Source organism: Pyrus communis, chromosome 6, assembly GCF_963583255.1.
Source record: "Pyrus communis chromosome 6, drPyrComm1.1, whole genome shotgun sequence".
NCBI lineage: Eukaryota > Viridiplantae > Streptophyta > Magnoliopsida > Rosales > Rosaceae > Pyrus > Pyrus communis.
Window position 1 is genome coordinate 2,087,367 of NC_084808.1, and position 26,605 is coordinate 2,113,971.

General features: G+C 40.6%; 1 protein-coding gene and 1 pseudogene across 4 annotated transcripts; both read left to right on the plus strand.

Moving 5' to 3' along the window:
• The first annotated feature begins 11,540 nt into the window (after positions 1-11,540).
• LOC137737328 (acid phosphatase 1 pseudogene) lies at positions 11,541-12,389 on the plus strand (annotated as a pseudogene).
• Positions 12,390-18,985: 6,596 nt separating this feature from the next.
• On the plus strand, positions 18,986-23,955 carry LOC137737139 (uncharacterized). 4 transcript variants are annotated; one of them, XM_068476527.1, is made up of 8 exons: positions 18,986-19,165; positions 19,344-19,415; positions 19,981-20,148; positions 20,711-20,998; positions 21,093-21,266; positions 21,375-21,481; positions 22,077-22,420; positions 22,973-23,955. In XM_068476527.1, exons 3-8 carry the CDS (start codon positions 19,993-19,995, stop codon positions 23,569-23,571), a joined length of 1,668 nt encoding a protein of 555 aa, XP_068332628.1. In that variant the 5' UTR covers positions 18,986-19,165; positions 19,344-19,415; positions 19,981-19,992; the 3' UTR covers positions 23,572-23,955. The 4 variants fall into 4 exon arrangements, with proteins under 4 accessions (XP_068332628.1, XP_068332631.1, XP_068332629.1 ...); XM_068476530.1 differs by having other exon boundaries at positions 20,759-20,998; XM_068476528.1 differs by having other exon boundaries at positions 19,359-19,415.
• The last annotated feature ends 2,650 nt before the right edge of the window (positions 23,956-26,605 follow it).

A 26,605-nucleotide genomic window follows, 5' to 3' on the forward strand; every position in this document is an offset into this window, starting at 1 on the left:
ACATATCCTAGACATTCTTGGTCATAGGATTGCCAATTGGGCATTGACAATCCGTTTTGATTAATACATGCTATATCTTCTTGCCAAGAGAGTGACTGGCCTCGAGTCATTGGTGTGATTGATACCAAGACAAGTATGTAGGTGCTCAATAAAGAATGAATCCACTGAACATGACCAACGAGGAGTTTTCATATTCATGTCACATGAGAACTCATCGTTATGATAATGCAAAGTAGTCCTTTGACCTAAGACACCATAGTTGTCTTATGGTTAGGTCCTTAATCTTTGATTATGTTAAATGCATTCCGTTGAGAGTGTCCACGACATTATTAGGGTTAAGCTACCTAATCGTAGAGGCATGTGAGTGTGCAACAAGGGTCTGTAACCTTCAAATCGTTGAAGGAGAATACTCTATGATATGATTAAGAGTCTATGGTCATAGCACATGAATACGATTTAGGAAGTATGTTCCAAATCACATCCAACTTAATCATATAACGAGAGGATCACATTGGATAGTAGACATGAATAAACTATCATCCAAACAATGTGATCAAGAGTATTGGTTTAGAGAATGACCGTATTGCATTGTAATCCCAAACTAAATAGGTTCTCCACCTCTTCTGTTTAGCTTGGGTAGCCATGACATATTGCTAGATGTCATTTAAGGTTTGTGGAAGCCTTAATATTAGCAATCACTAATCTTCGTTAAAGGGAGAATTGAAAGTAAGTTTCAATTTACAATCGATTAGTAAGAGTTCTAATCGCCCACTGCCCCACTAATTAGAACCTAGTGGATCGTACACTGTGTAAGGTAAAGATTGAAGAAACAACGGAGTTGAGTAAGGACAATTAAATAGTTTGATTGTTTATGGTTAGAATTAATTAATATGTTAATCAAACAAATAAGTTTGTTTTAGACCTCAGGTTAGTTTTGGGCCTCAAGGCTCAATGGGCTTCGAATATCAAGTCTAATAATTTAAGTTGTATGACAGCTTAAAATACAAAGGGTCCAAATGCCCAATAAAAACCCCAAGGCCGGCCATACATAGGGTTTGGTTTAATTTCAACTATGCCACTCAAATGTGAGTGGCTATAAAAGGAAATTTATAGGCCAAATTCATTTAGGGTTCTCTTTTGAGGAAATTGGAGAGAACAAAAGCTCTCTCTTCTCTAGAAGGCTGGTACTTAGGGAGGATTTCACTAGCATTAAATTATCCCCAAGTCACTCATCTCTTCCTCATTGCTTTCCTTGGTGTGGTGATGTTAGAGGTTTCCTTTCTTGGGAACTTGAAGAATCTATTCATCCATTTTTCAAGAAATCCGTGGAGCAAAGAAGTAAGGAATGAAGGCCCTCTCTCTTGGGTGATTAACCTTTGCTTATGCAAAGAGGATTCAACAAAGGTGTAAGAAATCTCAACTCTTTTCTCTTTAATTTGAGTTGAGTCTTGGTTCACAACTACTAGGCTTTGAATTTTAATGGGCAAAGTTTTGTTTTTAAGTACAAACAAGCATGATTCCGCATTTAATTGTTAATTGCATGTGTAGATGTTGCTTAAATGAACTTAGTAAAATCAAAATTTTCCTTCACAAAATGCAACATCTTTTACTATACTATACTCCAACCACTTAAAAGTATCAAACTAGCGAGTGATAAAACATCGATTGTCAACCCCCATTTATTTTCTTGGCATTTTGTGGGGTTTAGATTGACAAGGATCCTTTTGTAGATAGTGTCTTTATATTGCTTCATGATAATTAGGCTCAAAATCAATCATTTGAGGTTGGAATTTGGTACTAGGTAGAATATCCTGCAAATAAAAATTTAATTTTGCACAGTAAAGTAGTCAAATGAGCTAGCCAACTAGTTACTAGTTAGTTAGTGATATGAAGTGCAGTTGCAAGAACAGATCTTAACTAATCAATACATCCAACTAATCAGAGTCTACCCATATTGATTTCACAACAATAATTCCTAAACTTGAACACATTTACATATCAATTCATTATGGAAACAACAATGACAAATCAATTATGAATTAAAGTACGCTGGATAGACTAGTCAAACTCACTAGTCAACTAAGTACTGATTCATCAGTTAAACAACTGCAAATCTACAAATCAAACTTAGTTCACTATAAGTTATCCTAGTCAACAACAATTCAATTCATTGTTCATAATATGTAGTGTAAATTTAGTTGCTAAAAGTTATCATATAACAACTCATAGGATGCATGAAACATATGCAAGTAAATAAGATATGTTGATTAGTCAAACTCACTAGTCAACTAAGTACTGATTCGTCAGTTAAACAAAAGCAAATCTACGAATCAAACTTAGTTCACGACAAGTTATCCTAGTCAACAACAATTCAATTCGTTGTTCATAATATGCAGTGTAAACTTAGTTGCTAATACATATCATATAACAACTTATACGATGCATGAAACATATGCAAGTAAATAAGATATGTTGACAAGTTTAAGAGACAAAGAACGCAAGAAGTTTTTGGCTAGAAAAACCCACATCCAGGTTAAAAAACTGGGGACTCTTCACTGAGTCCAATCCACTAGTACAAATAAGGTTCTTACAAAGTACAATGCAAAGCTCAATTCCTAGGCATAGTCTATGGAGCAGCTTTACCTTTGTGCAACCTTACTTTGCATGAGTTGAGGATTTCTTCAGTCTTCACGAAGTGGTAGTTCCTCCTTAGCTCTTCACATTGTGGCACCGAAATGGTGTCTTCTTCAGTCTTCATAAGATGGCAGTTCCTCCTAAACTTTTCACCTTGTGGCACCGAGACCAACACACACAAATTCACATGATATGATAATGATGATAGTGTGCAATTTGGATTCAATGACTAGTTAGCTTCTTCAGTCAAACAATTAAAGGAAAAAACTGATTGTCGATGAAAATTTCAGCAGTCTATTGCTTTGATGAAAATGCACTTGCAAAACAATCAACACCTTTGATCAAAGACCTAAGCCTCACACGCCCACTAGGGTGGGGGGGTTAGGCTGATGGATCTCTGATGCCTAAGTTAGTCTCTCTGAAAAGAGTAAGTGTTTAGGGTTGTTAGGGGTAGCTAAAGCTTACCAAAATTTGGTAGAGATGGAGGTATATATTGATGAAAGGCCGGTCATGGTGTTAGGTTTTACCCTATGCATGGCGGCATCATATTGGCCAAGGTTTATGGAGAGAATATTCTTAAGATATTAAATAGGAAATAATATCTTGAGATAATGGTGTAAATATCCCTAATTGATTTAAATAGGGATTACTTACTTGAATGGAGTCAATCTTCAACTGAGAATGTATTAAAGATAGGATTTGGGTAATGAATCCTTATCTTTAATGCTTTGACATTCCTTTGCAATGGGCAGTCTTATTCAGCTGCATGAACCTTCAGGGATGCTGAGCTGCACGTGAGAGTACCTGAGGAGCCTGCCCATTTAATGCGGGCAATCTTGTCTTTCTTGAGCAAAACTCCACGTGTTGCCTCTAAAATTTTTGGGATTATTTTAGGTTCTACACTGACGTGAATCCAAAAATGGGTTCAATTTAAAGATTTGAAACTTGAGAACTTGACCACCAAATTAAAACAAAACCATGAAGACAATGCTACCCTAATATGCAATGATTGGGGGTTTAATGCATTAATACGGTTTTGTGGCCAAGGTTTCTAATGAAGAACACAAGAGGCAGCTCAAGTCTATAAACACTCTTTGAAAAATGTAAACTTCCTAGCCAAAACAAATATGCATATAAGAATATTTAAGCAAGCAATTTCAAATTAAGCAAAAGTGAAGATGAAAAACAATGACTCTCTTTAAAATTAATCTCACTCAGCCAAGTGAAAAATGAGACAAAGCTAGGGTTTTAAGTAAAATGGGAAGTTTCTTTTCAGCAACAAAGACAAGGGACACCTATCAACACAGAGGATAATATGTGTAGATCAAAGGCTGAAAAATCAACCCTGGATAAAAAGTTGTCAGTCAGCCCATGCGGGCTGTCTTAAATTGCATGCCTAGTCAATTGGACAACAGCGAGTAATTTTGACTACACAACACCACTAGACAAAAAGCAATATGAATTTACGCGTGAAATGCATATGCATGAACAAACCTTCAAAGTGATGGCCCAAACCTTTGAGTGAATATATCCAACAATAGCAGCCCTTTCTGCAGAGTATGTCCTAAAACTAATTTGAGCATGTGTGGTGCAAATTACATTATCGACAAGGAAAGCCAAATACAAAAGTCTAGACTTCACAATCTCCCTCATTGGCTTTCCTTGGCAAAATAGCCTAAACCTTGAACTAATTTCACTCACCCACACTCAAGAAAAAAGGATGAATTCTGCATAAAAGCACTCTTGACAAGAACAAGTGAAATTTATCATGGGTATAATTAGGTCTAACAATTGCAAGTTATGTAACACAAAAATTTCTCCCCCATTTTGTCACGGTAAGACAAAGTCAAGGCAGAAAATCACATGCAATGGCAACAAATAACACCATGAAATGAGCAACAAGTAAGCACATGCTTTTGTGTCCTCAAGAAAATTGGGCTTCAACAACGCATGGATCTCGAAAAACTCCCCTAAGGCTAACTTGGTAAGCTGTTCACGGCTGTTCATGTAGGCAGACGCTTACCTCTCAAATAGAAGGGCCATCCCTGGCACCGCCTTGGCAGTGGAATAACCATCCTCGCTCTTCGTCGCTACACACTCTTCCAGAATCGGATCGAACTTGGACACAGAAGGTTGTCTCGGAATAAATCTAGGCACATGGGGCACGGCAGAACTCCTATGCTGTGCAATCCTATCAGCAACTGTTTTTGCAACCCTCGGACCAGCAGGCTTCACAGGCTCAGATCCAACATCCTCTTTATTCCCCTTGGAAGAAGTTAAGTTAATCACAAGCCTCCTAAGAGTAGAAGAACCCTTGCGAGTAATAAAGGAAATCTTCGGCTTCTTCTCCAGCAACAGTTATCGAGTAGGCGATGAAGATCTCTTTCTCCTACGTCCATTAATAACAGGCTCCACGGTACCAATCGGAGGAACAAACGCCTCATCCTTGATTCTCCTGGTATCCTCCTTCAAGGCCAGCCCACCTTTTCCTGATGGAAAGGATTGAGCAACTAGTGCGACTCGCCGTATTCAACAGGGATCCCTAAAGCGATATGCACCTTCTTCATGTCTGGAGAAGTCTTGGGAGTTGAGCCAAATTCCTAATCTACATAAACAGAGGAGGATAAATCAGAATGTAGCTCAACAAAAGTATAAAGCAACGCAGAGACTAAGCGGATCACTTACCATCGATGAAAATAGTCGAAATGCAGTTGCCCAGGCGATGAGTTGGATTCCCATTTTCTGCTGACTTGTAGGGTCTCCCTGGCCCAGTCATAATCATTTTTGCTCGAACGATCGAAGACCCTATAGCAGGTCCTCAGCTGCCCAACACCATTGATGTGGCCTATGTCAAAGAAGTACCAAAACTCGTTGGCAGTTAGATCCAAGTCAAAGAACTTACTCAAGTTGTGGAACCCCACCATCACACGGACAGTGTTCGAAGCACTGAGCAAAAGCACACTTCATGGAGTAGATCACCTTCTGAAAGAATCGAGGCATAGGAAACATGTACTGCAACACAAAATAGTAAGGGTGAAACTTGATAGCTTTTCTAAACCCACACAGTTCATGACTGCTACCTTCCTTGGCCCACTTCACGTGAACCCTAGACAGAATTGTGTGCTTGAACATCTCAAGAAAGTCCTTGAGCTGCTCATCGGAACTTACCTTGACATGAGCAGCCTTGAAGTAGCATAACTTACTTGCAGATCTACCCTGGCGATATAACGGAAGAATAAATTCATCATTCTTATGGCTCAAGGAAGACATGTTGGAAAAAATCCTACAACGGTGCAAGGAAAAATTATTAGAAGGCTACTCGAAGAAGAAACAAAAACAAAAACAAAAAAAGGAGAAATTTGCATTCAGCAGCGTGCCAGGCCACAACCCAGCTAGGTACCCCGTAACCTAATCTCATGCCAGGCTCTAACCTAGTAGGCCTTCACAGCCCAATTCAAATAAAAGGGCTGGCACCCCCGCGCCTCCCTCTTTCCTTTGCTGTCTCCATCACTAGATGGGCCCAAGCTTAGCAGCCTAGGACCGGCGCCCCAACACCCAGGTTCACTCGCCCAAGTTGAGCAGCGTAAAGGCCCGAGCCCAGCAGCCGAGCCATATCACACCAAGCCCTCAGCTGCCTGTTGAGCGGATCCATCCACAGCAGCCTAGCTGCCATGACAGCAACCTCATAGTTGCTACTTTTCGCTACTCCTCGACCCCCGTCGAGCCAAAATTTGAGCCCCGAGGCTACAAAAAAATCAAGAAGAACGAGAAATTGAATTTCTTCTTACCTTAAAGAAGAAGAAAAACAATAAAACACAATTCTTTGCACAAGCAAGCAAAGAAGATTGCTAGGGGAGGAGGGAGAAATATCCTCTGGCTTTTTCTCTTTCTTGTAGGTGTGGACATCGAAATTTCGGTGAAGGGAATGTTGACCAATAATTAAAATTTCAACGCTCACGTGTCACATAAATTTTACATGTAGCGTGTGACTCAACGAAAAATTGAAATAAATTGGAAAAGTCATCAAATAGGACACGTGTCATTACCTGGCAGAAATGATTTATTTCATCTGATTATTTAAATCCAAAAATCAAGTTTTGGAATTCTATAAATAGGAAGCCAAGGCATTCATTTTAGGAGGAAGGAGGAAAAGAAAAGAGGAAGAGGAAAAAAAGAAAGAAGAGAAAGAAAGAAGGGAATTCACACCACACTAAAACCTTGAAGCCTTGAAACTCTAAAGCTCTCAAGCAAATCCCGAAGGATCAAGAAAACACTCTTCGTTCTTCGTCAAATCCTCCTTCAAGGTCAAGCCCCAACGGCCCTTGAAGAACTTCCACCAACTCAAGATCAAGCCCCGACGGCCCCTTGAAGAGAAGTGTTCATCATTCATCATCCGTTCATCCTAAGATCAAGCTTTAACGGCCCTTTGGATCAACAACCTCAACAAATCCACACATCCAATCGTTCTTCAAGATTGAGCCCAAAAGCCCTTGAAGATCCGCTCATCCATCAACTTTCAAGATCAAGCCCAAAAGCCCTTGAAGAAATCCATACACCCAGTCTTCAAGATCAAGCCCAAAAGCCCTCGAAGATCCGTTCATCAACTGTTCATCCCTAGATCAAGCCCCGACGGCCCTTTGGATCAACAGCTCATCCACAAACCCATACACCCATACACCCATTCTTCAAGATCAAGCCCAACGCCCCTTGAAGATCCGTTCATCAACTGTTCATCCTTAGACCAAGCCCCGACGACCCTTTGGATCAACAACTCATCCACAAACCCACACCCTACGAAGATAGAATCAGAGGATCAAATTACAAAGAGATTGTAACCCCAAAATCATTAACACAAAAATATATTTTGTACACGGTATTCTTGTTTCTTGTTTCAGGAACTTTTCGTGTTTACAAATTTGGCACGCCCAGTGGGACTATCTCTACCTCTCATCTCTGTCTCCGTTCAAGATATTCAAGCACAGTCCATGGCTTCAAACAAAGAACAAGTCATGACTATCGGCACTACCTCCATTGAAAGACAGCTGGTTCAGATGAAGGAGACAATTGCAAGGCTGATAAAGACTGCAGAGGAGAAAAACTTGCAAACCGCCGGACTCATCAACCGTCTGGAGGCACAGCATGGCGTCAAAGTGAAACCAAGCTCTCTTCCAACTAAGAGGACCGAAGAAGGCTTCAACCCAAATGCCTACGAACTCATGTCAAAGGCTAGGCATGACTTTGCTTCCTCTTCAAATCTTGGAAAGAAGGTTTCAAACACCGTCAACAACAAAGATCGCGACCTCACCGAGACTCAAAAGAAGTTGAAGGAGCATGATTATGGAGTTGACAACAACAAGGCTGGACTTGGCTTCACACCAAATGCACCCGTGAAGATTTCAAGCAAAGTGAAGAAAGCTAGCGCTCAACACATCAGCGTGAGCATTGAACAAGACCAAGAAGAGCCTAAACCCTCCCCTCGGACGTCGGTCTTCAATAGGATGAGCCATTCAAGCTCAGAACTTCAGTGCTTAATCGCATTGGTGGTCAAGACCGAACCTCTGTCTTCAAGAGGCTTAACGCGCCGACATCCCAAAACTCTGTTTTTGAAAGGTTGTTAAAGCCTAAGAAACAAAGCAACACAGCTATCTCTCCTCTGCGACGATCAGCTTCAGAAATATTTGAAGATAATGGTAAGCCTTTTGGAAAGAGGAAGACAACCCCAAAGGGAGAAAAGCTCGATGGGTTAGGAGAAAAAGACGACGCTCGAAGCTTGATTCCTTCAAGGATGGAGCGCCAAGCAATCTTAGAGATCGACACAAAAGGACCACTGAAGGTAAGGAGGCGCATCATCGTCCACACTGGCAAATCTTCATGCCAACAAACTCAAGAGAACGGCACTGAAGAAGAGATCCAAGATGTTTTCTACATCATGGTTCAAGAAGGTAAAGAAGACGAAAGCCCGAGGAAATACTCAGAGTCCCTACTCTCCGACCCTGATCCAAGCGGCAGTACAACCATGCAAGTCATGACCACTGGAGCAACTTCAATCGAGGAGCAGCTAGCTCAGATGAATGAAGCAATCGCAAAGCTCACACGGACTGTGGAAGAGAAGGACTTGCAGATTGCCGCACTTGTCAACCAACTAGATGCGCTGCCCGACGTGAAAGTCGACCCAAATATTGGCCTATTAAAGAAAGAAGACGACGAAGAAGAGGAGCCACCAGTGGAGAAAGTTGAAGAGAAGCCGAAGCTAGACCAAGCAACGGCATTCATGGGATCTCTCTCTATCCAGCAGCTACAGGAGATGATCGCAAGCACTGTCAAGACACAGTACGAAGGAAGCTCGCATAACTCCGTACTGTACTCAAAGCCTTACTCCAAGAAGATTGATGCTTTGAAGATGCCAAGAGGTTATCAACCCCCAAAATTCATGCAGTTCGATGGAAAAGGCAACCCGAAGCAACATGTCGCCCATTTCATTGAAACTTGCAACAATGCTGGGACAGAGGGAGACTACCTCGTCAAACAGTTCGTGCGTTCGCTGAAAAGTAACGCTTTTGACTGGTACACTGACCTCGAACCTGAGTCTATCAACAGTTGGGACCAGCTAGAAAGGGAATTCCTTAACCGTTTCTACAGCACTCGTCGTACTGTAAGCATGCTAGAGCTGACCAGTACGAAACAGTGGAAAGATGAACCTGTCGTCGACTACATAAATAGATGGCGTTCTTTAAGTCTGGATTGCAAAGATCGGCTTTCTGAAACCTCTGCCATTGAGATGTGCGTTCAAGGCATGCAGTGGGGACTACACTACATCCTTCAAGGCATCAAACCACGAACATTTGAGGAGTTAGCCACCCGCGCCCATGATATGGAGTTAAGCATCACCCGTCATGGGAAGAAAGAACAGATCGCCGACTACAAGAATGACAAAGTTTTGGGGCCCAAGGTGGATAAGGCTGCGTGGAAACCCACCAAGGAAGCAATGACGCTCAACACAACTCCAGTCAAAACCCATACACGAGGCAAGGCGATTCAAACCGAAGCTTTTCGCGATCAAGAGATACGTAGACGCACTTTGAAGGAGCTTGAGGAGAAGACTTATCCATTTCCCGACTCTGACGTGGTTGCCATGTTAGATGACTTGCTGGAAAAAAAGGTGATCGACCTACCTGAGTGTAAACGGCCGGAAGATATGAACCGTACTGACAGTCCAAGGTACTATAAATTCCACCGCTTCATTGGTCATCCGACGGAAAAGTGCTTTGTGCTAAAAGATCTCATCATGAAGTTGGCTCAGAAAGGGATCATCGAGCTAGATCTTAATGATGTGGTGAAATCAAACTATACCTCCGTCACTTCTGGCTCTTTAAACTCAAAATCTTCACCTCAACCGCTGGGGGCATGCTCCAAAACCATGTCAGTCAAGTCAAGTGAAGTTGAAGGATGGACTTATGTCACTCCAAAGAAAATGCACAAGAAACATAGGTCTCCTCCACAAGTTCACCAATCGGAAAGGGGGCAAAGCAGCTACTGTCAACCTTCAAAGCTACATGAAAGTGTTGAGGATGATGAAGTTATGACACAAAGATCGTCCGTTGCCATCACAATGCGCGATTTCTTCCCCAAAGACTTCTTCAATCACTCAATCAAGACTCCTTGCTATGAAGATTGCAAGGAATGCCTCTCTAAGATCGTTTGACAAAATTCAAAAAGCTCCTCGTTCGCACGAGCCTAAAAGGCGATAACCAAAAGCTCCTCATTCGCACGAGCCTAAAAGGCGATAACCAAAAGTTCCTCGTTCGCACGAGCCTAAAAGGTGACAACCAAAAGCTCCTTGTCTGCACGAGTTGAAACTGCAAACGACGCCAAAAGCTCCTCGTTCACACGAGCCTAAAAGGTGACACCAAAAGCTCCTTGTTCGCACGAGCATAAAAGGCGACAACAAACGCTCCTTGCCTGCATGAGCTGAAAATGCAAACGGCACCAAGATGCTCCTTGCTTGCATGAGCTGAAACTGCAAATGGCACCAAAAGCTCACTATCCGCACGAGCGTAAAAGGTGACAACAAAATGCTCCTAGCCCGCAAGAGCATAAACTGTGTACGGCACCAACAAAAAAAATATATATATATGTATTTGAACTACATTATGATTTGATCTTTTCTTTGGAGGGGTACGTAGGCAACTCAAACATTCAATTTTCGAGTCCAGTCATATCAAAATAAAAAAAAAAAAATTAAAGGTTTCATTAAATGATTGACTAATAAAAGTCAATTTTATTATAGGGGAAGATATTACTTTTTACAAAATTGTTACAGTTTCTTTAAAATATATATATATATATATATATATATATATATATATAAAAATAAAAAAAAATTAATAATAATAAAGAAAAGAATTGGGTTGCCCCTTCTTCTCCACCGACAAAAAGAGAGTCAAAAGCCAGGCCTCCCTCCAATTTACAGGCCCAGAAGCCTAGAGACCGGCCCAATGCCATCATCATCCTTAGCTCCGCTCGAAGCAGTCGGATTCCACTAGCCCAGCAACCAGCCCATTTCAAAGCCGATTCAGTTCGACAACCACCCGAGTCTCTCTGTGTTCTCAAAGCAAAAGCCAGCTCCGATGGCTATAGATCTAGTTGGCTTCTCCAAGATTGACGATCGAACTGCCGTGCAAGAAGCTGCCTCCGCCGGCCTGCAGAGCATGGAGCACCTGATCCGCTTCCTCTCCCACTGCAGCCTTTGAACGTCTCCAATGCTCAGCTTCTCAATCCCGAGTCCGGTAACTCGTCCCCACGGTCCCGAGATATCGATTTCGAGAACACTCCGCCATGGGAGGTCGACGCAGCCAATCCTCAGACCCAAAGCTACAAGGCCAAGTTCATGTGCAGATACGGTCTCTCCCTCCTCCCTCCTTCTCGATTCTCAATCCGAAACCAGAAAGCTCTTTCCGATTCCCGCAAAGATCTTTCTGGGTTCAGCAAAATCAATGGCCTCCGTTCGCCACCGCCCTCTCCTGCTCCTCATCACCCTCCTCGCAATCCCCACGTCCTTATCATCCCAATCCATCATCCAAATGCCGACGAAACGACACCACGTCTCCGCCTCCGACGACAGCCTCTTCTGCGACAGCTGGAGATTCTCCATCGAGACCAACGACGCCGGGACCTGGTCCAACATTCCGTCCAGGTGCATCGGGTTCGTCCAAAACTACATGACAGGCGACCGGTGCCTGTCCGATTCGGCGGCCGTCGCGAATTTCTCGCTGAGCTTCGCGAAGGGGGTGACCATAGGCGGCGATGGGAAGGACGCGTGGGTGTTCGACATCGATGAGACTCTGCTTTCGAATTTGCCCTACTATCAGGCACATGGATTCGGATCAGAGACGTTCGATGAAGCATCTTTCGGTGAGTGGGTGGAGTTGGCTGAGGCCCTTGCTCTCCCAGCAAGTTTAAATCTATACAGTCAGCTTGAGCGGTTGGGTTTCAAGATTTTTCTGTTAACTGGGCGGAGTGAATATCAGAGAAATGCCATCGCGAAAAACCTTCTAGTTGCAGGTTACAACAATTGGGAGAGGCTGCTGCTGAGAGGACCTTCTGATCAAGGAACACTTGCCACGGTCTTCAAATCCCAGAAGAGATCGGACTTGATAAATGAAGGTTATCAAATTCATGGGAGACGGAGAAGGCGATGTGCAATGGTTGTTGTTAGTGGCTGTGCTCCTTACCTGTGCTCAAAGGCGATGGTGTAGTTTTTTTTTTTCCTGTCTCCTCACGCTGCCAACAAACCTCGAGCTCGTCACCCTGGCCACCATGATCAAAATCAACGAAGAGCTTCATTGACCGCTGTCAAACGACTAGCCGGTCTTCAAGCTCGACGCTTTGCACTACTTCAAGCTCTGGCTGCTTCTGCACCTCTGCCATGGCTGCTGCCTTTGAATGTGATCAACAAAATCAAAGTTTGTCAACTCACACCCAAAGATCTCATCCGTCTGCTTGCCTCTGCTGCTGCCTTTGAATGTGATTGACAAAATCAAAGTTTGTCAACTCACACCCAAAGATCTCCTCCGTCTTCTCTCGGACTCGGCCTGGGTTTTCACCCACAAACTCAGCCTTGCAGATCACCATATAAAAGAAAAAAAATGATGGAATCTGAGTGGACAGCACCATACAAAAAAAAAAAAAAATATATATATATATATATATATATATATATATAATAAAAACAATGATGGTGCTTCTGGAACCATGTGCAAAAAGAAAAAAAAAATATATATATAATAAAAAGAAAGAAAAAACAATGGTGGTGCTTCTGGCACCATCTGAAATATATATATATAAATGAATGGTGGATCAGCGCCACCGAAAGCAAAGAAAAGAATAAAAAAAATATAAATTAAAATAAAAAGGAATGATGATGGACGGTGATGTATATGTTTTATTTGTATTTAGCACAATACACTGAATAAAATAAAGCATGTCCATTAATCTCCAAGAAATTACAAGTGTGTACAAAAAAAAAAAAAAAAAAAAAAAAAAAAGATGGAGCTTTCACAAAGGATGTTCACGTGAAGCCCCATTACTTGGCAAAACTCTAGAAGCGGAAGGCATCGGAGCAGAAGGCATTGGAGCAGAAGGTATCGGAGCGGAAGACATCGGAGCTAGAGCATTCCAGGCCTCAATACTTGGTGGAACGCTGGATGACCCAGGAAAAAGGTGCCTCTGGAGATAAGCCGCAAACCTTTGACGGTCACTTTGAATCCGACCTTCAGATTCTTGCAGCTCATCAAGCTTCCTCTTCATGCCCGACGAATAGTTATTTGCAAGCACGTGCAAACTTCTATTCTCGTACTTAAGCTGTTTGATCTCCTGCTTAAGATTTTCCATCTCTGCCATCAATGATTCCACCTGACGGGACCGAGCAAGCAGGCGTTGGCCCATGTTGGACACAGAGCTCGCACACTGAACACTAAGAGCAAGGGACTCTTGAACGGCCAACTCATCGGACCGTCCTGACAGCAGCCTACTATCTTTTGGAGTGAGGAGGTTCCTAGCTACTATTGTAGCTGTTGTGGCGTCCTGCATCACAGAATCTTCACCTGTAAGAGGACCGTTAGAAGATAAGAAAGAAGGGCGCCATACGTTACCTTGACGCGGCGCGCCCGTATCACTGCTGAAACTCAATTCTAAGCTAAGGTTCGATGGGTTTGCCATTTTTCAAAAGTGTTCAAAGAGAAGGGGTGGATGGAGTTAAATTTCAAAGGGCCGGAGACGATTTTCACAAATGGGCAGTCTTCAAAGTGCGCATGTTGGAGGTGATCGATACCTCTATAAAAAGCCAAGCGACACGACCACCGATTCAAAAATCTGGATTTTCCAGCGTGAAGTTCGGCGACGCGTTCGCGGCTTTTCAGAAAACGCGTTCAACTTTGTCAAAAGATATCTGACAAAGTCGAAAACACGTGGAGGCCATCATCGCAACTACACGTCTTTAGCGGACAAGCGCAAAGTTCGGCGACGCTTTCTCTGCTTTTCAGAAAACGCGTGCAACTTTGTCAAAAGTGGCGCTCGTTTAGAAATCGAAGAGGCGTCGTTCAGAAATCAAAGAGGCGTCGTTCAGATATCGAAGAGACGTTTGTCGACAAGGGTAAAAGAACAGTACCACCACTTGCTATTAAGAAATCCCTATATACGTCGACCTTCATCTCTTATGGCAAGGCAGACCTGAAGAAAATGCCCAACTCTTCCTCACCTCTGAGGGCGCACTCCCAGCAAAGCCTCTCGAAATACTCAATTTTTTCTTCTTCCCCAAAGAAGATACCAGATACCTGGAGTACAGATGAGCCAGGAGGAAACGGTAGATCGAAGCATGTGGAGACAAGCACAACAAATACATGTGCTGATTCATTCGCCGCTTCTTCCAAAGCAAAGGTATCTCATATCATCAAGGGCGAAAGCAAAGGTATCTCATATCATGCTTTTTCCCTATCTTTTCCTTTGCCCTTGTTCTCACCTGCCAGGACAAGGACAGAGAAAGCAATATGTCGGAACCTCCACTCAAACTTGCGCTGCCACCAAGAAGTGATGGTCTATTCAAATGCAAGGTTTGCATTCAACTCCTGCATCAGAGGACAAATACTACAAGAGAAGATGCCAAACCTGCATAAGGAAATACCACTTCTGCAAAGGGAGCAAGTAAGGCAAGTGAAAATGATACATCGAAGCATGTGGAGACAAGCACAACAAATATATGTGCTGATTCATTCGCTGCTTCTTTGAAAGCAAAGGTATCTCATATCATGCTTTTTCCCTGTCTTTTTCTTTGTCCTTGTTCTTACTCGCATGGCAAAGTAAAAGAAGCAATCAGCCGACACTTGGAGTCAGTCTTCCGATCTGGAACCGACTGCCTGGAATCTATTCCCTGGTTGCTTACCTAGCGTTGCTCTCGAGTAGTCATCTTCAACGGTTGATACACTTCCAGAGAAGGGACCACTTCTGCAAAGGGGAGCAAGTAAAGCAAGTGAAAATGATACATTGAGGCATGTGGAGACAAGCAACAACTGCATATGCTGAGCTATCCTCTAACCCTCTTCAATACGAATTGGAGAGATTGAACAAAGAAACAGATAAAATGAGTAAGCTCAGACCTTCGGGGGAGACCAAAAGAATCCTGCTGCCCAGTTCAAGAGTAGCACAAAGGAAAATCAACGATTGGAGGAAACCAGAAAATCTTCCAGTCGAACTCAAGATCAAGCCTCGATGGCCCTTGAAGAAATCTCCAGCCCAGTTCAAGGTTAAGCCTGTGGAAAATCAACGATTGGGGGAAATCAGAAAATCTTCCAGTCGAACTCAAGATCAAGCCTCAATGGCCCTTGAAGAAATTTCCAGCCCAATTCAAGATCAAGCCCCGACGGCCCTTGGGTTGACATCTACATTAAGGGACTTCAAAACGCATCTTCTACACGTGACAAGCACATGTCTACGACGCGCCTTGAAGTGGGGGCATTTGTGGACATCGAAATTTCGGTGAAGGGAATGTTGACCAATAATTAAAATTTCAACGCCCACGTGTCACATAAATTTTACATGTAGCGTGTGACTCAACGAAAAATTGAAATAAATTGGAAAAGTCATCAAATAGGACACGTGTCATTACCTGGCAGAAATGATTTATTTCATCTGATTATTTAAATCCAAAAATCAAGTTTTGGAATTCTATAAATAGGAAGCCAAGGCATTCATTTTAGGAGGAAGGAGGAAAAGAAAAGAGGAAGAGGAAAAAAAGAAAGAAGAGAAAGAAAGAAGGGAATTCACACCACACCAAAACCTTGAAGCCTTGAAACTCTAAAGCTCTCAAGCAAATCCCGAAGGATCAAGAAAACACTCTTCGTTCTTCGTCAAATCCTCCTTCAAGGTCAAGCCCCAACGGCCCTTGAAGAACTTCCACCAACTCAAGATCAAGCCCCGACGGCCCCTTGAAGAGAAGTGTTCATCATTCATCATCCGTTCATCCTAAGATCAAGCTTTAACGGCCCTTTGGATCAACAACCTCAACAAATCCACACATCCAATCGTTCTTCAAGATTAAGCCCAAAAGCCCTTGAAGATCCGCTCATCCATCAACTTTCAAGATCAAGCCCAAAAGCCCTTGAAGAAATCCATACACCCAGTCTTCAAGATCAAGCCCAAAAGCCCTCGAAGATCCGTTCATCAACTGTTCATCCCTAGATCAAGCCCCGACGGCCCTTTGGATCAACAGCTCATCCACAAACCCATACACCCATACACCCATTCTTCAAGATCAAGCCCAACGCCCCTTGAAGATCCGTTCATCAACTGTTCATCCTTAGACCAAGCCCCGACGACCCTTTGGATCAACAGCTCATCCACAAACCTACACCCTACGAAGATAGAATCAGAGGATCAAATTACAAAGAGATTGTAACCCCAAAATCATTAACACAAAAATATATTTTGTACACGGTATTCTTGTTTCTTGTTTCAGGAACTTTTCGTGTTTACAGTAGGGTTTTAGTTGCACTCCAAATTTATTTAACCCCCTGCTTGGTGCAGACTTAAATAGGTTTTGGTGGAAATTACATTCCCTTTTCCTAGAAGAATACAAATTCAAAGTCAAGGTAGGAATCTACATCAAATTGGGAAACAAACTCCATGTTTACTTATGCAGCTTTGGGTTCCTGCACCTCCTACCCTTTCCTGCGAGCAACCCATAGGTTTGGGGGTATGTATGGAGCTAAAAATAATCCCAAAAATAATGGAGCTGACACATGGATTATTCCCTAACAAAGACAAGACTGCCTCTATTAAATGAGGAGGGAGCATTCTCATTCATCATGCCCAGCTGAGGTGGAGCAAGCAGAGATCAACAGCTGCTCAAGGCACCCTTGCTCGTAGGAAAGTCAAAAGTACTTATGATATAATAATTCTTTATTTTTATCATAAATACATTCCTAATCAGAGAGTACCTCTTTCAAGTAAGTAATCCTAATTCCATTTATATAGGATATTTACCTAATTACTCCAAGATATTTATTTACACAAATATCTTCGAATATTCCCACCAAAGATACCACCTAGGGCAATGGTGACGCCAGGAATGTTCGGGGGGAAATGCGGGACTTCAAAGGGTAAAAGGTCCTAAAAAATTTAGACAACCAAATAATGGACAATATTAATGTTTGTTATAACCCGTACCTATCAAATGACCAAAATGCCCCTGGTGATGGTGTCTTGAATAAATATAGGTTGAGTTGTGATTTTTGGGAAGACCAAAATGATAGAAAGTTGTCACATTTGATAACCATTGACTCCCTACTGCACATTTCAAGAATGATCATGAGAAAGCTGCTATGCCTATTGTTTTTTAGTTCCAGTTTATCGGGAGAAGCACTTGTTATACTTGGTCATTTACTGATTTGAATTCCTTGTACAGTTTGTTGTACAAACCAAATTCTATATGTATTAGTCCTATATATAGTTCTTTTAAATAACAGAGTGCTCCCAAACCTTATATGGCTTAAGATCATAAATTCATGAATTTCATGATAAGAACTGATTAATAAAAAAAGTCAAAATTAAAAGAAACAAAAAAGAGAGGAATAAAAAGAAAAATTTAGCACAATAATGCCTAAATAATAATAAATTGTTTATTTTTGCTGCTTTTTTTTATTGTTTTACATAGGGATGCTCAGCTCAATAGAGCACTGTAATTAGTGTAGAATATGAAAGATTTCTAACCCACATTCAAATGTTGGCCTAATACTAATAATCAAAGGAGATAGTTCATTGTGAGGCTGTGCCTACCCCTCCCTTTAGTGTAGATAATATCGTTTGTTAAAAAAAAAGAAAAAAAAGAACAACTAATCATTAAAGGAAATGATAAACATATATTTTTTTTGAACTTGTTACACACTTGTGAAATTGTAAGAGTGTGCATTGAATGCAAGTGGTCCTTTCCCATAGTGGTGTAAATGTATTGAACCCTTACATGATGACGTGAGTTCAAACCTCGTTAGTGACTAATCTAACAAAATCAATTTGACAAAATAATAAAAAAAAAAAATTAAAAAAAAAAAGAAAAAAAAAAAAAGAAAAGAAAAAGTGGGTGCATTGAATTATATTCAATTTGCATGAAGCTAGTTTTGGATATGCACCGTTATGATCTCCCTTCATTTAAATTTTAATTGCATGAACAAGTTCATCAAAGCAAGCGTAACTCAAAAACTTAATAAACTCATGATAAATATGACAAAGGAACTTTGTCGGTGATTTTAATAAAGTTGGATTGAGCCGTCTCTACGTAATTTACTACTATATGCAGAGGAAGAGGTCATGAAAACATGGTAAGAAATTTAAGATTTACAGTTTGATATCTTTTTTTTTCAATAAACGACATTATACATTTAAATTTATCTATACTACTTAGAGAATGATTGATTTAATAAATGACGTGGTAGATTGAAGAAGGCTCTTATCAGTCACCTCTATTGTTTCAAAATCTAGACTTGTTGTAATAGAATTTTTTATGAGGAGGACACTGAAATGCAAATGGTCTTTTACAGCAGTGGTAAAATTATGTTAAACTTTTATATGACGGCGTGAGTATAAATCTCATCGTTGAATAATCTAACATGTAATATAATAAAATATATTGTTTGAGAAAAAATTAAAAAAGACGCTGAAAAACATTTATATAAAATATTACGTATTTGTTTTCCAAATATCACGTTTTGTTTTTTCAAAATACACGTGTGTTAAAGGAAGACAGGATTTTCACCGGTGGGTCTACAGGTAATTATCGTGCACCATACCAGACAGGATTTTCCCGAAACTCTGAAAAACACCCTTCCAGTATCCATCGGCAACCACCTTTTTTGAAAGAGTACTCCCAAATTCCCAATTTGTCCCAAATCCCAAACCCTAAATTCGAACCAGAAGTTTCAATTCTTTGTAATTTCGGACGAATCCATTTTCTCTCTTCACTTCAAGTTCGAAACTCAAATTTAAGGTATGAGGTCGACTTTCAGGTTTCGAAATCAGGGAGGGGTTTTGTTTATTCAATATCAGCAAGGGGTTTCAATTGATTTAGGGTTTTGTTCAATTTCAATTTCATTTACGGGTTTCAGCTTAAATTTTGGCTTCCGTTACAATGGTTTGATTTTTAATTTTTAATTTGTGAAACGTAGGGTTTTGTGTTGCAGAAGGGGTTGGCCTTTGGATTGGAGCTGTTGTGTTTGCTTCTGTTGCTGGATCGGCAGGTGAAAATCTCAACTTTTTGCTTTCTGTGAATTTATTAGTTTCTTGCTGCTGAATGTGATTTGAACTTTCAACTTTGAACCAACAAAATTAAAGAATGTAATTTATTAATATATATATATATATATATATATATATATATATGCACTGGAAAAGGTCATGAAAACATTTAAAAGAAATTCAAAGTATTTATAGAAAGCTTATGACCCATTTGGTAATGTTTTACAAAACCGATGTCTAAAATATGTTTCGGAAAGTGGAAATGACAAATAGAATTTTTATTTTTGAGACGTGACAATGTGTGTGGTAGCTTAATCCAAGAACTATCATCTGAAATGAAAATCGTGAAAACATGTCTTGCACCAATATCGGAAAATGAGAAAACAGTCCCCAATGCCATTTTTTTTTAACCTGAACAATTCTCCTTTCTCCTAGCATAGCATAGGGTTTTGACAATCAATCAATCAATCTTTTGTTTCCATTTCTATATATCAAAGACCTTAATTTGTTTCTTGGGAATTTGGATTTATCTTCAATTTTTAATTTTTTGTTCTGACTTTGTTTCAGGGAAAGGAATTGATGGTGCAGTTGATGAAATCCGGAGATTTCGGACCAGAAACCCATGCAATTCCGTGTACGGAAAAGGTACCGGTGAAGTTGGAGGTTGAGGAATCCTTAGAAGAGGAACATGGCCCGCTCAACAAACGTTCTAAACCCTCTCCTGCTTTTCAAGAGGTTTGGTTTTGTATCTTGTTTCTGATTCGTTTGCTTATTTTTTCTTTGCTAATCATTTGTTTCTTTCCTTCTGCTTTTTCTCTTTGGAATCTGGACCGATTGAATTTTTAACCGTTTCTCTTTTGAATTTGTAGTATTATTGAATCAGAAATGGTGGTTCGAAGAAATTAATGTTTCTGGTTGTTATATGTGACTGTTTAGCTTGGTAAATCTATAAATCTTGTGACTTTAATGATTGAGATTGTTTTGGAAGATTGTAGCGATCTCTTTAGTTTCTTGGAAACTGCATGGGAGTATTATATTTTTTTTATCTTTTATAGTTCATAAAGTTACCATTTTCTTATCAATTATTGATTCATTAAACTAAATAATATTTCATGGCCATCAATTGAGATGTAAATATACAAATTCGAGCTCCCTTAGGTAGGCCATAATATAATATTTTGAAATTTGGCTTGTTTGAACTTTGATTATGTTTAGATGAAAGATTTGATTGGTTCCTTTACATTGTATAAAGTTGATTGTGTTTTGAAATATTCTCTTGCTGGTTTTTCTGATCAAGTTGCAGAGGAGTATTGGGGATAATGTGTTTGCTGTCCCACCTTCACAGTTCAATCCACTTGATGAGCCTAGCCCTTTGGGTTTGAGGCTGAGAAAGAGCCCATCCCTATTGGAGTTAATTCAAATGAAGCTTGCTCAAGGGAGTGCTGCTGCAGCTGGAGCTACACAGATTGAAAATCTTAACTCTGGAGTTAAAAAGGAGTGTAAAGCAAATGCTCCGTTGGGAACTGCGGATAAGCTGAAGGCTTCAAATTTTCCAGCTTCACTCTTAAGTATTGGGAGTTGGGAGGTACTCATCTAAACTAGTTTTTAAGTTATTTATATTTTGACACATTGAGTGGATTCATTTGGCTAAAAATTTCTGAAACTACTTTTGGATGCAGTACAAATCAAGATATGAGGGAGATTTAGTGGCGAAGTGTTACTTTGCTAAGCATAAGCTTGTTTGGGAAGTTCTCGAAGTTGGTCTCAAGAGTAAAATAGAAATCCAGTGGTCAGATATTATGGCTCTGAAAGCAACTTGTCCTGATGATGGACCTGGTACTTTGACTGTTGTGGTAATGTTGTCTTTCCTTTCCTCTGTTCTCTGTATGTTGTGTGTGTGTTCCTCAATATGATTATGTTGTATCTGAATTTCATAAGTTAGTGCTCTGTTCTATTTACAGTTGGCTAGACAACCCCTTTTCTTCCGGGAGACTAATCCCCAACCTAGAAAGCACACCTTGTGGCAGGCAACAGCAGATTTTACAGACGGACAAGCTAGCACTTACAGGTAAAATTCAATTGGTGATTGCATCCTTACTAACATTTCCTTGGGAAAAAGGCCTTAAATTTAATTTGGCTGATGTCACTGTTAAGCTGTAAAGTTCCCACCTTTTAGTTTCTTTTGTCGTGTGTGTACACTTGTGCTATGTTTTCACCCTGCTCGATACTATTTTTAATTTTTTTGGAATGTCTCAGATGTGTTCCTTCATTGGCCGGTGGTCTCAGATATGTATTTTCTAGGCGGTGGTCTCAGATAAAAAGAATGCATTATTGGTGATCTCCTTTGGTGGTTAATTTTTGGGTTCGGTTAACACTCGTGTTTTTCTTTGAATGTTTATCTTGTTTTTATTAGTAACTCGAGTTTTCCACCTGATGTTGATAAATAAACTATGTGTGTGTCAATACTTGTTCAATTGTGAAATTGTGGCATGTTGTACGACAGAGAGTGCAGATACTCCTTGTGACTGTTAAATTGATATTTGGGACATGTTTTCAAGAGACATTTGTTTTCAGTCTATTTGAATGTGCATCAGCCATATGTTCAGGTACAAAAATTGATGCTGTGACATTTATAGACAGACTTTGACAATGTTGTTTTACAGGGAACATATTCTGCAATGCCCACAAGGGTTATTAAACAAACATTTTGAAAAGCTTATCCAGTGTGACACACGACTTTGTTTCTTAAGCCAGCAGCTAGAGATTGTTATGGAATCACCATATTTTGAACCATGCTCTTCAGCTTTTGAAGATCCAGGCGAATCCAAAAGCCATGGTTTTGATCAACTGGGGAATGGACCGAATGGTAAAGGTTCCTCTGTTGCTGGTTTCCAAGATATAGCCTCACCATCTGCAAGTCAGTCATCTTCTTTGAAGGTTGACCAGCAGGATACAGCTTCTATTACATTCGAATATCAGTCCAGAGAAGCACCTTCCCCCAGCTCAGGTATAATAAATTGACTTGGCTTTTCTATGTAGCACAATATTTATAAGGATCACCTTTGTTTTTTCTCTTCTTGCTTCTAGTCTCTTGGTTGCCATCATGATAAACAGAGCTAGAATTTTTTTTTTTTTTTTTTTTTTTTTTAATTTTATGGCGCAGTGGGTTGCTTCTTGGATGCCTGGAACATAGGTGTTTACCTGGTCCTTATTCATATTTCTTTTAACTGACCATTTTAATTCACAAACTATGGAGTGCAGAGATTCTAGGTTTCCTAAATATAAGGACTTGGCAAATGTTTTTTCCTTTATATTTGTGAAGTCATTTATAATTCAAACATTGTTTTGAAATTTCATTTGATGCTGATTTGGTTTGTAATCCAAATCCTGGTATGATGTTTATTTTGCTTGCTTACTACGATTCGGGTTTAAAGTTTTGTTTTGTTTTTTGCCTGTCTTCTGTTTTGAGGGGTATAGGTTTTCTTTTAAGCTTTAGGTAAATTTGGTATTTATTGTTGTCTATTAATCACTGAATCACTGATTGACCTTATCCTTTTAGTTATGGATGCTCAGGCAATTGAAGGAAATGGCAGCTCTGAAGCTGTTGATTCCAGGGGGGGCAGAAATTGGGAACAAATAAAAGTGCCTGGGCTTCAGCCATCGATGTCTATGAGTGATCTTATGAGTCACATTGGAAACTGTATTTCAGAACAAATGACTTCTGGAAATCTGCCTTCTGCTGATCAACAGTCAGAATGCCAGGACATGCTAGAGGACATTGCACAATACCTGCTGAGCGACACTCAATTTACAACAGCTTCGGATGAGAAATCCCTCATGTCAAGGGTCAATTCTCTTTGTTGCCTTCTGCAGAAGGACCCCGCTGCAGCTCAAACGCAGGTTGATGGTGATAGTCATGTTGAAGGATCAGGTAATGGAAGCGATGTTCGGCCCATTTACACTCCTGACAATAAATCTGGAGCTGATGTCAAGGATTCTGAAGAGGGTGTTTCTGACGGGAAGAAGGCATCAGGCATGTCAAGAAAAGACTCCTTTGCGGAATTGCTGTTTCATCTGCCTCGGATTGCCTCGCTTCCCTCACTTCCCAAAGTCTTGTTTAACATTTCTGAAGAAGATTGCGAGAGCCAAGCTAGATAGATGCCTTATTTTAATCCACAGCATGCCAATTGGATAGAGAACTTTTGTTCTCGCTGTTTCCTTTTCACAAATGTACAGAGTAAAGACATGCTGGCGGGGTTTAGTGTTCTTTGGTGTCCTGTTACTGTAGCATGCATCATCTTGAAAAGTTTCAGTATTCGGGGATTTATATTGATGAAAAATCCTAAAGCTCTCCCATTGTAAAAATCCACCTATTATGGTTAGGCGTTGTACTCGTTTGTCTCTCGTTCTCGTGCATGTTTGTCTCGCGTTCTTGTGCTCGTTTGTCTCCCTATGAGACTCAGACACATTGATGAACATCGTATGATATTTCTGTTTGTAAATTGTGTTCATCAATTCAATGTTGATTGTATTTTAAAATGATCCACAGTGAAGACCAAGTAAAGGAAGAGTAATGCTAAGTAGCCAAACATTTTAGATTAAATTTGTAAACAATGTGATGTGTCACCAATCAAACATAGACGCATTAATCGACCTTTAGTAATTTAATCATCAATAATTATGTTGTATGGTTTACAAAGTATAGGGTTTAGGAAAGCAAAGCTAATCGTGTCCAAGTATAATATTCAATGGGTTAATCAACTTTTTATTCAAGACGTCATGAACTGTTTTTATGCTGTGTAATACAACATCGAGTGAAATGACTAATGAAGCAATCCACAAAGATTATCTACAACAAAATGGTGGTCAATGAGTTTAGATAAAATTGTCCGCGTCTTCAATAAAAAAAAAAAAAAAAAAAATCTTCTACTTCTTGACCTATTTAAGGTTAGCACATCTACGCTTTTTAGGTTTGATGCCATTTTCAAAAGGCTTATTTTTTGTTACGTTTTTTGGAACCGCATCTTGATCCAATTTTTTCTTTGGAACTCAAACAAATCACTACTTTACTATCTGAAACCCAAAATTCGCTACACTTTACCTTGCTTTCATTTCTTCTGTACAAAACCTGTTGTTTCAGGGGTGAGTTAGAAACATGGAAGGATGAGAAAAATATTCTCCAATCATAATTTGATCGGATTTTATAAACTTCATAATCATACTCATTCATGGACGTAAAAAGTTTCAATCAAGATTTGCTTCAAGAAATCATCTTTTGATTAAACAGTTCGTAGAGCGAGCCAAATAGCCAGGGAATCCTCTTTGGTTAGGCACTTCTGTTGTAAAGCTTCGAGTATATGTCTTCAAATGAAGATCATGGCAGAGGCTTATTCAGCTATTCCATGCCATTGTTGGCTTCAATGGTTTCTCAGCTTCTTGATAGTTAAAGTAGAGATTCACATCTTGTACCGACATAAAGCTATTTATATTAGAAACGTCCAAATTAGTGAAATCGAACTTGTGATAGTTCATCAATCCACATCCATTGAATGGAGGGAATAAGATTGTGATTAGTGCTATGAGAAATAAACCTCCATAAGCATCAAAGTTAGAACATTCAGGTTTTAAGACATGGTTTACATGAAAAACTTTGGGTTTCCATGGGGTGTATTGCTTTTTGAAACCTTCGAGTTTCAAAGGCACTAAATTTGAAACTATATGTATCAGGTAGCAGGTATGTCCAAGGAGCAGAAGCCTAGTAAATTAGGGTTGGAACTCGTTGGCCAACATATATCGGATCTAGGTCGGGTTGCTCTGCGTAGTGGGTTCAACAGAACCCTAATGCTGATGGTGGGGACGTTGTCGTTGTTCATTGCAGAGCATGCCTCAAAATCAGTCGAGGAGGCAGTTGGATATGATTTCCAACACAGAGGTTTGGGTGTTTAGAAGGATTCCGATGAGATTTCATACGGAATTCTCGATCTCTGTCTTTGTGGTCGACGATCTAGCCATAGGGTGACGTCTTCTAACATTGCCGATGTGCATCATCCGCGAAGAATTGGTAATGGGTTACGCCTGCGAGTGTTAGGACTTTACTATGACTAGCTAATTTCCTTTATATTGTAATGGAGTAATATATATATATATGGTGACTCAGTATTGGGTTATCAAGGTCTTTTCTCTATAGTGATTGATGTGGGTATATACAATTCCATTGTAATCCCTTTTTGGTATGAAATGAATTAAACTTTATCTTTTCTCTGCATCTTTTCCTTTTCTCTGTTATCTTTCTCCCTTGGTGCGACTGGAAACTACCATTTGGTATCCAGAGCCCAGGTGTGCATCCATGGGCAAGAGCAAAGCATCGGCGACAGTGGCCGATATGTCCGAGACAGAGCTTGACCATGAATTTCAGCAACAACAGATGTTCACTCAACTCAAGGAATTTCAGGATTCAATGACAATGATGAACCTCCGCCATGACGATCTTTAGCACCACCTCGCCGATCTACATCACTCTCTCGTTGATCTATCCGTCCACTGTGTTCGGTAGGAACAATTTCAGCAGACGGTGCTCGAAGAACTCTGCTCCCTCAAAACCCAGCCCCCACCCTAACCTACCTCTCAGATCCCAAAAAGCTCCATACCCATTTCTCTTGGATCCGCCCCCTATTCTGCCACCCACAACCCTGTCCCTCCACCCATGTGGGGTCTCTCATCTTTCCAACCCATCACCACCACCCATCCTCCTAGAACCCATATGGCCGTGGGACCGTCGTCTTTCTCGTACACCCTGCCACCACTTCCACCGTTCACCCAGTCCATGAGTCATCCCTCTACTTCCCAATATCTTCCACAATCCTCTAGTGGCTCACCTCTCTCCCTTGGCCCACAAGCCTTATTATGCCCAACCCTACCAACCCCTTCCCCTACTTTTTCTGGACCTAAACACTTGAAGTTTGAGCTTCCTCATTTTTTTAGGGAGGATCCCTATGGATGGGTTGTTGTGGTCGAGGAATTCCTCCCTATGGATGGGTCTGCACCTCAATGGAGATGTTACCATTGGCTCTGTTTGTTTAAAATAAGGTTTCCTTTCTTAGCTTGGGCGACATTCACAATCCAATTGCTACAACATTTTGGGTCGACATATGGCACTTTCTCACATCACATAGACGGGCATGGTTGAGACATA